This window comes from Bos indicus, chromosome 13, assembly GCF_029378745.1.
Source record: "Bos indicus isolate NIAB-ARS_2022 breed Sahiwal x Tharparkar chromosome 13, NIAB-ARS_B.indTharparkar_mat_pri_1.0, whole genome shotgun sequence".
Lineage (NCBI taxonomy): Eukaryota > Metazoa > Chordata > Mammalia > Artiodactyla > Bovidae > Bos > Bos indicus.
Window position 1 is genome coordinate 51,700,386 of NC_091772.1, and position 13,716 is coordinate 51,714,101.

General features: G+C 39.6%; 1 protein-coding gene across 3 annotated transcripts in view; it reads right to left on the reverse strand.

Moving 5' to 3' along the window:
* Positions 1–13,716, reverse strand: part of ATRN (attractin) — a 189,442-nt gene that overhangs the window by 120,825 nt on the left and 54,901 nt on the right. For all 3 annotated transcript variants that reach the window (XM_070802138.1, XM_070802136.1, XM_070802137.1), the window contains exons 2-3: positions 9,357–9,440; positions 6,980–7,093 (exon numbers count right to left, since the gene is read on the reverse strand). In XM_070802138.1, the coding sequence (XP_070658239.1) occupies positions 6,980–7,093; positions 9,357–9,440 (198 nt within the window). The remainder of the gene's footprint in view (positions 1–6,979; positions 7,094–9,356; positions 9,441–13,716) is intronic.

Genomic DNA, 13,716 nt, shown 5'->3' on the forward strand with positions numbered 1-13,716 from the left:
CGGACCTTTGTTGGCAAAGTAATGTCTCTGCTTTTTAATATGCTGTCTAGGTTGGTCATAACTTTCCTTCCAAGGAGTAAGCGTCTTTTAATTTCATGGCTACAATCACCATCTGCAGTGATTTTGGAGCCCAAAAAAATAAAGTCTGACATCTATTTGCCATGAAGTGATGGGATCGGATGCCATGATATTAGTTTTCTGAATGTTGAGCTTTAAGCCAACTTTTTCACTCTCCTCTTTCACTTTCATCAAGAGGCTCTTTAGTTCTTCTTCACTTTCTGCCCTAAGGGTGGTGTCATCTGCATATTTAGCTTGGCTAGTTTAATATATGAAAGTGATCTTTTTAACTATGGGTTTGAGCTTCTCTTATGCTCCTGAGTTTGATTTTTCCTATGTTTACTTTCCATCTTTTGCTTTTCTTCATATGCTCATATCTTTTGCCCAGTTATCATTCAGTACCACCATAATCTCATTCAGAAAAAGCCTAACTCCTTATCAGGCCCTGTGTAATCTGTTCCACACACACAACCCCATCCCATGAACAAACATCTCATCTGTTACAGATGGTCCCCAACTTATGGATGGTTCAATTTAAAATCTTTTGACTATAATTTTTTGACTTACAATGGTACAAAAGGAACTCATTTTCAGTAGAAACTGTACTTAGAATTTTGAATTTTGACTTCCTCCCAGGCTAGTGATATGCTGTATGATACTCTTTCACGGTGCTAGGCACTGGCACAGAGCTGCAGCCCTCAGTCAGTCACATGATCACAAAGGTAAACAATTACTCTGTACCCAGACAACCATTCTGCTTATCACTTTCAGTACCGTATCAATAAATTACATGAGATAGTCAACATTAATTATAAAATAGGCTTTGTGTTAGATGACTTTCCCAACTACAGGCTAATATAAGTGTTCTTAGCACATTTAAAGTGGGCGAGGCTAAGCGATGTTGTTCAATAGGTGAGATGTATTAAATGTATTAAAATATTGTCAGCCTAGAATGGGTTTATCAGGATGTAATCCCATCATAAGCTAAAGAAGATCTGTACTTTCTTCCTTTCACTCACTCGACCCCAGACATGCTGGCTTCTTTTCTTTCCTAGAGCACACATTTTGGAGTCTACGACTGTCTTAAATGCTCATTCATTATGACCTAATAATTCTATTTCTTAGTAGAAGAAACACTTACTCATGTACACAAAGACAAATACATAAGAATCCTCACTATAGCACTATTCAGAATGAGAACAGGTTGAAACCACATAAATGGTCATTCAGAAGCTGGATGAATGAGTCATTACATACATGGAGGTCTCTGGGACTAACAAGGCACTCATCAAGCCATTCTGATGAGTAGGAAAAAAAAAAAAAAACAAGCATTAAGACAACAGGCCTAGTGTATGTGTACATTTACGTGTATTTAATAAGTGCATATAAAAATGAATGGAAGAGCATATAAGCAGGGTGTGAGGAGGAAGAAGGGATAGGATGTTTATTCAACAAGTTTTTAATATGAAGGCAGAACTCTAGGAAACCAATGACCCTGAAAGTGCTCTGCTGCTGCTACTGCTGCTAAGTCGCTTCAGTCGTGTCCGACTCTGTGCGACCCCATAGACGGCAGCCCACCAGGCTCCCCCGTCCCTGGGATTCTCCAGGCAAGAACACTGGAGTGGGTTGGCATTTCCTTCTCCAATGCATGGAAGTGAAAAGTGAAAGTGAAGTCACTCAGTCATGTCCGACTCTGTGCAACCCCATGGACTGCAGCCTACCAGGCTCCTCTGCCCATGGGATTTTCTAGGCAAGAGTACTGGAGTGGGTTGCCATTGCCTTCTCTGAAGGTGCTCTAGGGGTTGCAAAATAGTGAAGCATTTTCTACTATGTATTCAACTGACAAATACTAAGTACTTACTACAAGTAAGCCACTGTTCTAGGTACAGTGAAGACGTCTCTGCCCTTACTGGAGTTCACCTCTCAGAGAAAGAATAAATAAGCCTAGATAATCAGTCCCCTATGCCTGGCCCACAGGTGTGTATACATAATGTCAGGCAGAGGTAAAGGCTATACATGGAAATAAAACAGTAAAAGAGCAGAAAGTGCTACTTTAGAAAGGGCATTTAGGGAAGGACTCTTGGAAGAACTGACATTTGATCACAGATCTAAATGAAGGTTTCAACCATCACCATACTTTCATCAGTTTTATACCCCAGAACTCTAAAACACTGAGAGATAAGTACTTGAACGAGTAGGATTACCCAGAAAAAGGCAAGTCAAAAGCAACCTTGGCATAACAAACACTGACACAGGAAAAGACTGGGGGCTTCAGTCACAAGTTGGACACTCTGTTATTCTTGTATGAATTTTAAGATCACAGAGATGTGAACTCTGATTCTCGTTCCAAAAGCCTAGACATGTTGTTAACATCTCTGAGCCTTAGCTTCCTCAAAAGCACAATGAAAGAAATTCTATCTACCTCACAACCAAGTAACGAGAATCAAACTGTTAAAGCAAGTGAAGTGTTTAAATAGTGTCTCACACTAGTGGGTGCCCAGTAAGAGATGGCTTCTAATACTTATTATTTATACGGTGGGGACATGTATAGAACGAATGACTGAATGGGTGGTGGGAGAAAGGATGGAGAGCCACAGAAGGAGAGGGACTAGATGACCACATTGCTGATGGGGATCAGCTTCCCTACGGTCAGAGAGACTCAGGCATTTGCTTCTTTTCACTTCAACAACTTGAAACTGTGACAGTTTTGGAATGTGCTTTCTCCCAGTGTGAAAATAAAATTGGTTTATGACCAAAAAATAGGGGCTTCCCTGATAGCTCAGTTGGTAAAGAATCCACCTGCAATGCAGGAGACCTCAGTTCAATTCCTGGGTCAGGAAGATCTCCTGGAGAATGGATAGGCTGCCCACTCCAGTATTCCTGGGCTTCCCTTGTGGCTCAGCTGATAAAGAATCCACCTGCAATGTGGGAGACATGGGTTCGATCCCTGGGTTGGGAAAATCCCCTGGAGAAGGGAAAGGCTACCCACTCCAATATTCTAGCCTGGAGAATTCCATGGACTATACAGCAAAGAACTGGACATGACTGAGCAACTTTCACTTTCATGACAAAAATAAACTTTTAAAGAAAAAAGGAATACAAACATCAACCCAGTGTGCAAGGCAATAGAAAGTGTGTGGGTGAGAAAGTGATGGTGCAGGTGGGCCATTCAACTGTGACCCAGAGCTGCCTCCACCTCCCTGTCCCCTGCCCCTAGGCAGGTGAATAACTGCAGACTCAGCTTAGGCTGCAGCCAGCAGTTCAACTTGAGAATCAAGAACTGCTTGCCCTGGGGTTCTTCATAATCTTGTATTTTAAACACAGAGTATCACTGTTCAGAACCATTTTTGAAAATCACTGAACTAAAGATACTGTCTTAATTCAACATAACTGTCCCAGACAGACATGGACTCTCTAAACACACCTAGGGCACAACCTGACGTTGCCAACTACACTGTGTAAGTTTACTAGTAATCCTCAGTTGTTGTTCTTTTTAAAAAATATTTATTAGTTTATTTCTTTTGCTGTGTCAGGTCTTAGTTGCTGCACTTTGGCTCTTTGTTGTGGCGCATGGGCTTCTTTCTAGTTGTGGTGTGCAGGCTTAGCTGCCCCGAGGCATGTGAGATTTTAGTTTCCTGACCAGGGATCAAACCCACGTCCCCTGCATCGGAAGGCAGATTCTTAACCACTGGGCCCCCAGGGAAGTCCCAGTAATCCTCAGTCTGACACACCCGTCTACTTGTAAAACACTACACTCAAGGACAGGCAGATGTGGAAGGTAAGCCAGATTCTTAAAGTCAGGGATAGGAGCCAGGGGATGGGCCAGACAACATCTATACTTCTGACTGGTGAAGGAAGATCTACAGTCACAAAAGAGATTTGACTTGCCACAGTCTGACCATGATTTCAACACAGTGTTGGACACAAAGACTGACTCCCGCTTTCACAAGACTTCCTCTAACAGCTCTTCATCACAGTCTAAACAACTGCCTCCTCAGTATTTGACTTTCTTAAAAACAACAACAAAAACTTCTAAAAGGAATAAAAATGTTCTCAGAGAGGAAAACTACTCTCCCTGCTGCATCATCACTACCACCTCTGCGTCTTCTTCCCAAAAGATATGAGCAGAGCTGGCAGGTGTTCCACACAGGTGCTACGCTTTCACATTTGTTGACGTGAATGCACCACAAAATCATAATGTTGTACAACTGGATGAGAGTTGCTCCAGTGGTTCTCAAACTTGCCAAGCAGTGGAACTCTGTTAAACAAACTTTATTCAGAACTTCAACATATAAAAGATAAATGTAATCAACCAGTTCAGTATCCAACTCAACTTGACGGTTTGTGATGCACTCAGTGAAACACAGTACACCACCTTCTGTTCAGGCTTCAGAAGCTGAGGAGCAGAGCACTTAAATGACCTGTTCAGACTCATGAAGAGATGTGGGCAGAACTCAGATTAGAAGTCCACATCTTCTGAATCCTGTGTGGCTCTCCTTTTCTTTATTTGGCTTAACAATCTGCCTCCAAGCTCACTCTGTTCTGGTCCCCACAGCACATTACACTGGATTGATTCCTCTACCCAAAGTCCTCCTGACCCAACGGCACTCCTCAGCATCCCATCTTTGTGAAAGTGCCTTATGACTAACAGTTATTTTCACATTCTTTGGTATATCAGTGCTTCAAGAGTCTGTGTTTCAGGGAAATTTCAATTATTAAACATACATTGCCTCACTATGATTTTAGAAGATGCACACTCAAATATGTCATAAGTTAAATTTTAACACAATCAATAATTACTTTATACCTGTCAGTAAATAAACTTTTTAATAGAAACTTAAAAATCCTCCTGTTGTCTGTACATTTACTTTGGCTTCTCTCAAAAGTCAATGACTAAAACAGTTATACCCTTCTGTTTATTTGTTGCTGCTACTGGTTCACATGTCTGCTCATTAAATACACAGTCAGGTGAACTATATGGTTATGCAAACCCACTTGGCAAATGTTCCCACAGAGCTACTGGCAAGCTCATTCAAAGTGCCTGGCACACAGAAGGGACTCCATGAATTTTAATTAACAAATGCAGTTACCAAGTGAACCTTCAACATGTTCAACATATACTATTATCATGACAGCATCATACTATAGATATAATAGTTTTTGTGCCTATGTTAAAGTTTGGTGTGCTTCTTGCTATAATACAAGGTATGAGTCAAATTCTGGGATAAATATAGATAGTCCAACATGTGGCCAATCCTCAATGGCACCCCACTCCAGTACTTTTGCCTGGAAAATCCCATGGACGGAGGAGCCTGGTGGGCTGCAGTCCATGGGGTCGCTAGGAGTCGGACACAACTGAGCGACTTCACCTTCACTTTTCACTTTCGTGCATTGGAGAAGGAAATGGCAACCCACTCCAGTGTTCTTGCCTGGAGAATCTCAGGGACGGGGAAGCCTGGCGGGCTGCCGTCTATGGGGTCGCACAGAGTAGGACACGACTGAAGTGACTTAGCAGCAGCAGCATAGCCTATCCACCCTGTTCTTTGGTCCTCTAAGTGAATCTCTGAAACCCAGAAAATGACCTTGGTTCTCAGTTCAAAGATATATTGGAGAGATTTCTAAGCCAAAGGGAGTGGAGAAATACAAGGGTACATTAGTCCTCTGACCTCATCTGTCCTCTGCCTTCTTGTGTTTGGCTTCTCGCCTTCTGTTATCTCCTCATTCATATGAGACATCAACCAGCCCCACGTGAGGAATACAAAAAATATTGTTAAATTGATTTCTTTTAAAGTCAGAGAACTAAAATATTTGAGGGGAAGAAATCAAGAAAGTCAGTTGTAGATGAAAAACTGACAACTATGACTCTCTGGTGCTGCTGCTGCTAAGTTGCTTCAGTCGTGTCCGACTCTGTGCGACCCCATAGACGGCAGCCCACCAGGCTCTCCCATCCCTGGGATTCTCCAGGCAAGAACACTGGAGTGGGTTGCCATTTCCTTCTCCAACGCATGAAAGTGAAAAGTGAAAGTGAAGTCGCTCAGTTGTGTCCGACTCCTCTCGACCCCATGAATTGCAGCCTACCAGGCTCCTCCGTCCATGGGATTTTCCAGGCAAGAGCACTGGAGTGGGGTGCCATTGCCTTCTCCATGACTCTCTAAGGATATGCATTTCAGAAAACATATTTTAAAAATCCTCTGTAGAGTAAAAGGAAGAAAACTAGACCAGTTTTGAATTCACATGTGGTCAAAAATATGATAAATAACACAGCTATTGACTGTTGATAAAAAGTAAAATGCCAAAACAATTCAGAATACCCCATATATTTGGTGTTAAACTGTTTAACTATAAACACAAAATATACTTTCTGAAAAAAAAATCACAACACATAACTGGAATGCTTCTCATTATCCACAGATAACCACTGCTCATTTATGTATATTCTTCCAGAACTTTTTCCTCACCCATGCTAAGGTATTTACATAATTACATATCACACATACACACAACTACATATGAATACAACAAATAATTCCTGAATGCTTATGCAATGAGGAACACAACAAGGATCAAAATGAACATGATTCCTGATTTCATTTTTTAACAGAAATATTATTAGTTAATATATTACAAAACATTTTCAGATGTATACTTCACCACCACCACAAGTAGGTAAACTTGATACTACTATCACAGTTTTACAGATCAGGAAACTAAAAAGAGAGTATTTTGCCCCGCAAAGTTACCCAGTAGTTACAGGCAACGAAGTCAGGACTAGCACACAACCGACAGGACTCCATAACTAGTACTCTTTCCATGAAAACGTTTTAAGTGATAAAAAGGTGAATCCAGTGAGAATACAGTCTAGGAGATACATGAATTCAGAAATCAAATAATGGTTCATTATTATTTATATGACTGAGCTTACCTAAAGGCAGCAACTAGGGGTGCATAAATTGAGTCCCCGTCATAAACATATAAATGGTCCCAACTACACTCTGTAGCAAAATGATTGAAACGAAGTCTCATTATTCTATTTGGCCTGAAAAGAACAGAAAAAAGTAATTTATACTAATCATCATCACTCCCAAACATTTGAGAAAAAAACAGTTTTTTAAAGAATCTATAGAGAAAAGAAATTAAGCACTCCTTCACTTGTCAAAGATTTCCTTAGTACTTGCTATGTGCAAAAGATCACCAAACATGCAATGGTAAACAAAATATACACGGTCTATGCATCCTGGACCTCACAGTCACCATTCTTTACCAATTCATTAGCCCTTCTTAGTCAACTTCAGACGCCATACTACCTCATTTCACAAACATACCTGTCGATCCTCTAAACTCACCTGCCCCTCTGCCTTTTCATGGAACTCCCTGGAAAATCCCCAATCTAGAGAAAAAAGTTTATCTGCTTTGATCTAGACTGAATCTAGAGGAAAAAAGCCATGCTGGAAAAAGTCACACCACTGGGTAGGCTGGTTCCAGTACTGGTGCTCTGATTCTGCCAGATGTCTTCCTAATTAACTTTCAAGTACTATTTCAAACCACTCAGTCCCATCTACCTGCTTATGCTCAGCACGCAGACAAAATTTTCTCAAATTCCTGTTTTCCAAAATAGGTACACACCTATCTACTTTTCCTTCTATCTCTGAAATATTTAAGATCTCCCTCTCTTCTGAAACTCCACACCCACACTTAAATCTCTTCAAGTATCACATATCTTATAAAAAACAAAACAAAAAAACTTCAAATCCCAACTCTCCTTCCAGCTACTAATGCACCTGTCCCTTTCTCCTCTGAAATGCCACAGAAGACTTTGCTTTTCTCAAATTCTTCACATCCCACTCTTCATTCTCCAACCTGGCTTTAGCACAAACACTCTATTCAAAAAGTTTTTGGTACTATCCACACCATCTATATCTTGGTGATTTCTAACTATAAGTCTCCAGCCTGAATCTTTTGTCTACTTCATATTTTGTGTCTAAATAACATCCCTAATCAAACATCTAAATAAATACATAAACAAGTTAACTTACATGGTGATGAATACTGCAAAGAAATTAAAGGAATGTGATGTATTAATAGTAGTACAACAAGTGGTGGGGAAATACTCCAGAAAGTTATGGAAAAGATTAAAATAGTGAGAGGTAAGCCATGTGAAAAGTTGGAAGAGACAATGTTTCAGACAGAGAGAACAACAGTCTTAAAGTCTTAGACTTAAGAAGTTGATGTGTCCGAGCAACATGAAGAAAATCAGCATGTGTGAAACAGCAAACAGAAGAAGCCACGAGATAAGAAGTGAGTGAGAAGTGCGCAAGGGACAAAGGTAAAAACTGGAGCTGGAGGCCAATTTCAAGGCTTTTACAGTGGCCCAGGAGAAAAGAGGATGGTTGGTGGTTCTTTCAGTAACTGTAGAGTTGAAAACGAAAGGGAAAGCATGGGTCCTACTACTAATGGAAAGAAAGGTACCTGCTGACTGGTAACACCTGCCATGGAACTGTTAGGTTAGCAAGAAATAAACTTCTATAGATTAAATCACTAAAAATAATAATGAAATAAGCTAACCAACAAACAAATAAAAAGGGCAATCCAAACCTCCTGCCTTCCCTGCTACCTATTCAAGCAAAATTTTCTTTACATACTTCAACCATAATAAAATACTCTGTTTTCTAACTATCACAATCAAAAATATATACATTTCTGGTATGTATAATTCATCTGCAAATCAACACAAATTTTAAAATTAACACTGAAGATTAAGAAAAAAATTTTTTTGTTGTTGTCGTTCAGTCGCTAAGTCGTGTCTGACTCTTTGTGACCCAATGGACTGCAGCACACCAGGCTCCCCTGTCCTCCACTATCTCCCAGAGTTTGCTCAAATTCATGTCCATTAAGTGTGATAAGAGAAGGAAACGGCAACCCACTCCAGTATTCTTGCTTGGAGAATCCCATGGACAGAGAAGCCTGGCGGGCCATGGTCCATGGGGTCGCAGAGAGTCGGACACAACTGAAGTGACTGAGCATGCAAGTCGGTGATGCTTTCTAACCATCTCATCCTTTGCCATCCCCTTCTCATTTTGCCTTCAATCTTTCCCAGCATCAGGGTCTTTTCCAATGAGTTGGCTCTTCACATCACATGGGCAAAGTATTGGAGCTTCAGCTAATCAAATTCACTTGTGAAAGAAAAGTTTATCAAATAAAAAATATTTTAAGTTGATATAGACTGTTAATTTTACTTGTTGGAAAAGTAATCTCACAATGAGCTCTATCTTAAAAAAGAAAAAAAAGTCATTATTACTTACTGTCCTTCAATGAGCCATGTGCATTTTGTTTTATATTTATAATTTCCAGGTCCATCTGTTATAAATCCAGAAGATCCAGTTAGTCTGTAATTAAATAAAGTTCAAACTCATAAAAATTTCATGTATTAATAATATCCTTCTTAATTCTCAATACAATCCAAGTGGGTACACTGATACATATTATGGCCAAAAGAAAATGACTGGATAGTTATTTCATTCAGATTACACAAATCTGGATGAAACAAAATCTAGTCATATACTTAAGAAAAGGGGATACAAACATATGAAAACCAAAAGGAATGAACAAAAACACCAAAATTTTTCCAGCTAAGATGGGAAAATCACATTTTGCACTATAAAAATGGCCACAAGAAGTGACTTATAAGTTGGTTTTTAAAAAATAAGGCCACACAGTTACCATTACAAGAAAAATGTGCTAATACAATAAACATGCTGTGGCCAGCATAATTGTGATGGGCAAGCACATCAATCCACAACACCCAACAGCTGAAGTGGCAATCCACTGCATTCCATTAGCAGTATACATCAGCACCTACTCCCCACACACACGCCAAGCTTGGAAGTTTATCAATATTTTTAGGTCTTGCCAATGATAGGCACATCCTAGTATCTCATTGATATTTTTACTGGTACTAATGCTAACGTATGAGTTTTTTCTTATATGTTTTGATCATCTGCATTTTCTCCTTTGCAAATTAAGATTCCATATTCTTTACCTATTTTGCTACCAAGTTGTTGTTGTTGTTCAGTCACTAAGTTGTGACTGACTCTTTGCAACACCAGGAACTGCAGCATGCCAGGCTTCTCTGTCCTTCACTGTCTCCCTGAGTTTGCTCAAACTCATATCTGTTGAACCAATGATACCACCCAATCATCTCATTCTCTGTCACCCCCTTTTCCTCTTACCCTCAATCTTTCCCAGCATCAAGGTCTTTTCCAATGAATTCACTCCTTGCATCACATTTAAGAGCTCTTTTTATATCAAGGAGCTCCCATTTGTATGGTAAATGTACTATAAATATATTTCCTCAGTTTATTTTTTCTTTATACTTTGTGTCTACTATCTTTTGCTATATAGAAAATTTTAATATATAAGAAGGATGCTATCTTTCCTAATAGCTGTTTCCAGATCACTTTTCCTCCCTATTCCATCAACAATGTCAGCTTTTCTGAAACAGATGCTCTCTTCTGGATCTGCATTCCTTACTTTCTGAGTCACCTACTGACACACCAGTTACTCCTCTTCACCTACTCAAAATATCAGCATCTATTTCACTAACCTCCACTCAACCATAATAAAGATGTTCCACCCAAAGCCCAGCAACTCCATATTTTAAACTTCACCATTAAGAATCTTTTCCTCTACCCTACTTTAGTTACCAACTCTTTTCAGACCTGCTGTTAGTAAAAGCTCTACCACCAAAATCTCCATTTAAGGTGACCTACACTCTGATGACCATTTCTGCTTTCTCTAGTTCATTTAGCCTAGCTCCCCCTCTCTAGTGAGTCTCCAGCCCCAGAGACCACAATCCACAAACTCTTCATGTTCGTCACTCACACATCCCGCTTTCCAACTTACCTAGTTATGATTCCTGGGTCCATCACAAATACCATCCCCTGAAAATCCCTCGACATCTTCGCATTCTCTCTCTTGCTGTACTTGCCTGATATCAATGTCTCTGTGTCTTATTCCCCAACATCCATCCCATTCCCAAAATGTCAGTCTAAGCCAATCATGATTTCCTGTGCCCTCGTGCCAATTAGAAATGTGTATCAGTTAAGTTCTAATGTAATTCACAGAAAAACCTAAATAGTAATGACTTTAACCAAGATATAAAGCCCAAACGTAAGCAACCCGGAGCACATAAAGCATTTCTATGATCATTAGGCACTTCTATCTTGTTGCTCTTGTCCTCCTCAACATGTGCTTCCACCTCATAATCCAAGATGGCTGCACAAACTCCAATTATCATCTCCTTATTCTACGCAGCAGGAAGGAGTTGCAAGGAAACAAGGTACATACGCCCTTTCCTCTAAGTCAAAAATGACCATTCAACTTACCCCCTAGCCAAAACTTAGACATACCTAAATGTACAGGGAGGCTGAGAAATAGAGCCATTATCCCAGATGACCATGTATATACTCAGTGAAAAATCAGGACTCTTTATTGAAGAGGAGAAAGGCTATTATTTGGGTCACAGCATGTAATCTAATCTTAGGTGTGAGGGGAAGTCTGATGGAAGGCTTCTAGGAAATATTTCCTCATTCCTACGAAAGATAGTGTGGTAGATAGGAAGCTATGCCACCTAGACCTCCTCTTCAAGAAAAGACTTGTTGCCAGCTGCAGAAGCGATTGTGGTCCACAGACAGCACCCAGATGTCAGTTCCATCAGGAGCTGCCTTACCTCAGGCCATGCCCTTCCAAGTACAGTCCATCCTAGAATGGATATAAAGGCTGGGCATTTTTCAATTTAACACAGGACAACTCTGGCAAGCAATCATTACTCCAGAGCTCTCTTTTGTCAGGCCTGCATTGAAACTCAACTTCTTCCTTTGCCCAGTTCTGCTTCCTGCCCCTTCCTCACCTAGATGTTATACCTAACTTGTACTTCAAACTTTATCTCAGCAAATGCTTTTAAGAAACCCAACCTGTGACAGAAATCCTGAGACCAGCCTTCTTCCACTGGACTTTGCTGTGTTTGGATTTTAATTTAGTCATTATGCCATGAGCCAGAACACAAAGCCAGCACCAAGGGTGACAAATCAAAGGTGAGTGCAAAGGTCCCTGAAGAATAGTACAAAACAACCACGGAGACCACCCCAATTTTATAGGTAAATAAATTTCCCACTAGCTCAGTTTTGTGGTATTCTACTATACTTTCCTCTTAAGAGTTTCTACAGACTTCACATGGACTTGTTAAGCTATTTGCAAATATACATCACTTTTGGAAAAAGATTATTTTATTTTAAATATTTACTTTGTATCTTTAAACATACATTTACATAATTTTACAGATAATGAATAGATGTGATCAGACAGGCTTTTTAGGGTCAACTAAAGGACAATTCTCCTTTTTCTTTCTTTACCGCCCTCTCCAGGTACTTCCCCCTTCTCCCCACCAAGATAAACATTTGACCACCTCACAAGCATTCTTATTTTTCTTCATACCTACAAGTTCCTAACAAGAATGTCCCTGATGAGTAGCCTCTAATGGTTCTCTTAAATCAGTTTTGGTTATACAAATTATTATTACACTAATCTTCTTATATCGTCCTCTTCTTCATTCAACAAAACTTTGTGGGAAATGCTCCAAGATATTGGGAACTGGTTTAATTCATGTAGCATAAATTCTACCCTACAATATATCATTTTTTTTCTGCCTTTCTCCAACTTTCTCATTTTGTTTTCAGTTGGTTGGCAGTATGTACACTGCTGCAGTAAATATCCCTATAATGTGACCTTACTTGTGCTTTTATTTCTAAGGAAATAATCTTAGGAGGAGGATTACCAGACCAAAAGAAATATGAATTTTAATTGTTGACCAGGCCGCAAATTATTTTCCAAAAGACTATAACAATTCACATTTGCACCAATGATAAATGAAAATATTCTATTCTCTACATCCCTTCTATATTAGGTGTTCTTGTTTCCTTTAAATTTTACTAGTTTTTAATTCAAAATTCCTTGTATTCTAGTAAATGGCCTGCAACTGGTTACTGAAAACATAAAGAGATTTGAAAGGGGAAGGCCAGGAATATTAACCTAAAATTTCAGGTCTAATTTTTCAGTATAATTAGTGGTCTAGGTATGGACTCTGGTACTTCCCATGTCTTCACCAGCAGCAACACAAAAGCATCAAACTGAAACACAGACATTTTAACAACACAAGACCAGAAACTTAAAAGAATTAACTCCTTGCTATTACTAATTTTCCCACTTAAGAATACATAGAGGGCAATTCTGCGATGGAAATGAATACAGGGAAAATAGGGGAATCCTCTATAGGAGGCAGGTTTCAAAGGAATAATCTTGTAACTTGTAAACCACATCTAACAGTTTGCAACCCCATGGACTACAGCTTGCCAGGCTTCTCTGTCCATGGGATTTCCCAGGCAAGAATACTGGAGTGGCTTGTCATTTCCTTCTCCAGGGGATCTTCCTGACCCAGGGATCAAAACTCCGTCTCCTGAATTGCAGGCAGAGTCTTTACTGCTGAATCACAAGGGAAACCCCATCTTGTAACTATTTCTAACTTACTTGTATTATTATTACCAGACAATATAACATGTAAAACCTCAACTTTTTTCATCTGTTAAAAATTTTCTTGGGACTTTCCTG